The sequence below is a fragment of the Bradysia coprophila genome, unplaced genomic scaffold, assembly GCF_014529535.1.
Source record: "Bradysia coprophila strain Holo2 unplaced genomic scaffold, BU_Bcop_v1 contig_324, whole genome shotgun sequence".
NCBI classification, from domain to species: domain Eukaryota; kingdom Metazoa; phylum Arthropoda; class Insecta; order Diptera; family Sciaridae; genus Bradysia; species Bradysia coprophila.
The window spans coordinates 4,601,317-4,603,379 of NW_023503584.1; the positions used below are offsets into that span (position 1 = coordinate 4,601,317).

Below are 2,063 nucleotides of genomic sequence, written 5' to 3' on the forward strand. Positions count from 1 at the left end.
ACCACAATATTAAAGTAATTTTAGAAATAGGTACAATTTCGAACAAGTGTCGCGTCGTCTGTTCTTTTTTTGAGTTATAGTCATCGATGATGACTCAGCATACTGAGCTAAGTCTCTGATAAATAATGTTGGAATGTACTGTGCTATTCACGCCGTAAGTGCGGTCGAAATCCAAAATGGAAAGTAGTGCCATTTTCTTACAAGGAAGCGTTGAAATGTATTTTTTTGTTCACTTTTTCATCGAATCGTTCACTTAAAATTCAATTTCAAAATTTTAGACACACTTATGGCGTGAATTGCAGGCTTACCTTCAGCTGGTTTCTATTGAATTATTTGTGTGATCTTCACTTGTTTGTTGTAACTCATGATACACATACATACGAAAGGAGAAAAGCCCGATGAAATCAAATTGACAAGCAACGGTGCTGAAGCAAATCAAGCTGTTTGTGGTGGGACTACTGTACGTAAATATGAAAATTAGCAAAATTGCTTGAAAATTTTTGGTCCTCACCGAAGAAATTGTTGACCCAAATCTCTGAGAAGATCTAATCGTGAAAACATTCAAGCGGACTTTCTTGAATTCTTGTGATATTTCGCAAATTTCACGAATTTTTGACATTCACAAAAGTCGAGATATTTGTTTTTCACGATTTATAGAACCTGCTGATCTCATTGTGAAAGATTTACGAGAAAAATTAGTGGCATTGAGGCGTCGTATCCAACCAATCCATTGACGATAGACATGATTTCGAAATATCAGTCTTCGTCTACTGTATAGTAGTAGTTCTCATTCCCCAAAGTACCACACACTGCTGCTTTGACGCTTACGTTTTTATTAAATCATATTATGATAACAGTAGATTTCCTTATTATCTAAAAAATATTAACACCAATTTACGAGTTCAGTTAAACGGCAAAACTCAAAAGTAATATTTCTTAAGGATAAATTAGCCCGAAGAAATCATAAATTTTTAATTTTTTCTCTCTTGTATTATTTTGGTATAATTGTTAAAATATGCGGATAATCAAAATAAAATTAGGTTTTTCTCTATCTCTTTCTCCCTTCTTCGTTTAAATATTTCTGCATTTAATTCCGTCGATTTTATTATCGTAAATAAACTTGCAATTGCAATGCAGACTGAAGTAGCACTTTAATACCCGGCATAAAACTAGCTATCTGAGCGAAATCGGATCCGGACACCATTTGCGTATGTAACCCAATGCCATTAGCGTAGTCGCCAATTTGAACTAGTTGGACCAATTGATTTAGGGATGCTAGAGTGTTTGGCGTTAGCTGGAAAATAAATGTGACACTCAGTTAAAGAGGAAAGTGACTGATCCACTGTTTTTAGGGCGATACTTGTATTAGAAGGACAAATAGTTCGAAAGCTTTTTTTATTTACTAAATTGTAGCGTTTTACTAAGAGCAAGCAATAGAAACGTTTTATTTTGACCATCCATCCAGGTTCCCTTAATTATTATCAAAAAGAAGAAAAGAAAACCTTTACTCACCCTATTCTCTCGCAACAGATCGTACAAACATTCCAGTCGCTTTGCTACATCATCAAACTTTCGTTTCGTTTGCTAAATTTACCAAAAAAAAGAAATTAATTTAGTTGAGTGAGCTGAGCATTTAGATACAACTCCAGGGCTTCGAACTCAAGCACACTTACAGGATTCGTTGCTGCATTCACGCACTGCTGACGAAGTTCATTAAATACTGTTTGCATGTAAACATATTCCTCTGGCAACGGTTGTTTTTGCTTCGGTGGCTCCGGTGTAGCCGGCGTTTGTTGGGGCTGCTGCTGTTGGGGTTGTTGATTTTGATTATACATCGGTTGCGTTTGGAAATTTACCGGTTGCGTCTGAAATTGCTGATTTGGTTGCGGTTGCATTGGAAACGTTTGCGGTTGAGACGGTGTGAAGACTGATGGTGGTTGCTATGAAAATCGAACAAAATTTGTTAGTATTCGTGTGGTCTTGTGAAGAAAGATTTTGTTCAATTCAATACCTGGAAAGTTGCTTGCTGGTGTTGTGTCGGATCGTATTACCTTTATCTCTCT

At 36.3% G+C, this 2,063-nt stretch overlaps 1 protein-coding gene across 1 annotated transcript in view; it reads right to left on the bottom strand.

Moving 5' to 3' along the window:
- Window positions 1–816: 816 nt before the first annotated feature.
- The window catches only part of LOC119079699 (protein transport protein Sec31A), a 14,084-nt gene continuing 12,837 nt past the window's right edge, over window positions 817–2,063 (bottom strand). The window contains exons 14-16 of the mRNA XM_037187757.1: window positions 1,674–1,940; window positions 1,513–1,584; window positions 817–1,294 (exon numbers count right to left, since the gene is read on the bottom strand). Of these exons, the coding sequence (XP_037043652.1) occupies window positions 1,106–1,294; window positions 1,513–1,584; window positions 1,674–1,940 (528 nt within the window). The 3' untranslated portion in view covers window positions 817–1,105. The remainder of the gene's footprint in view (window positions 1,295–1,512; window positions 1,585–1,673; window positions 1,941–2,063) is intronic.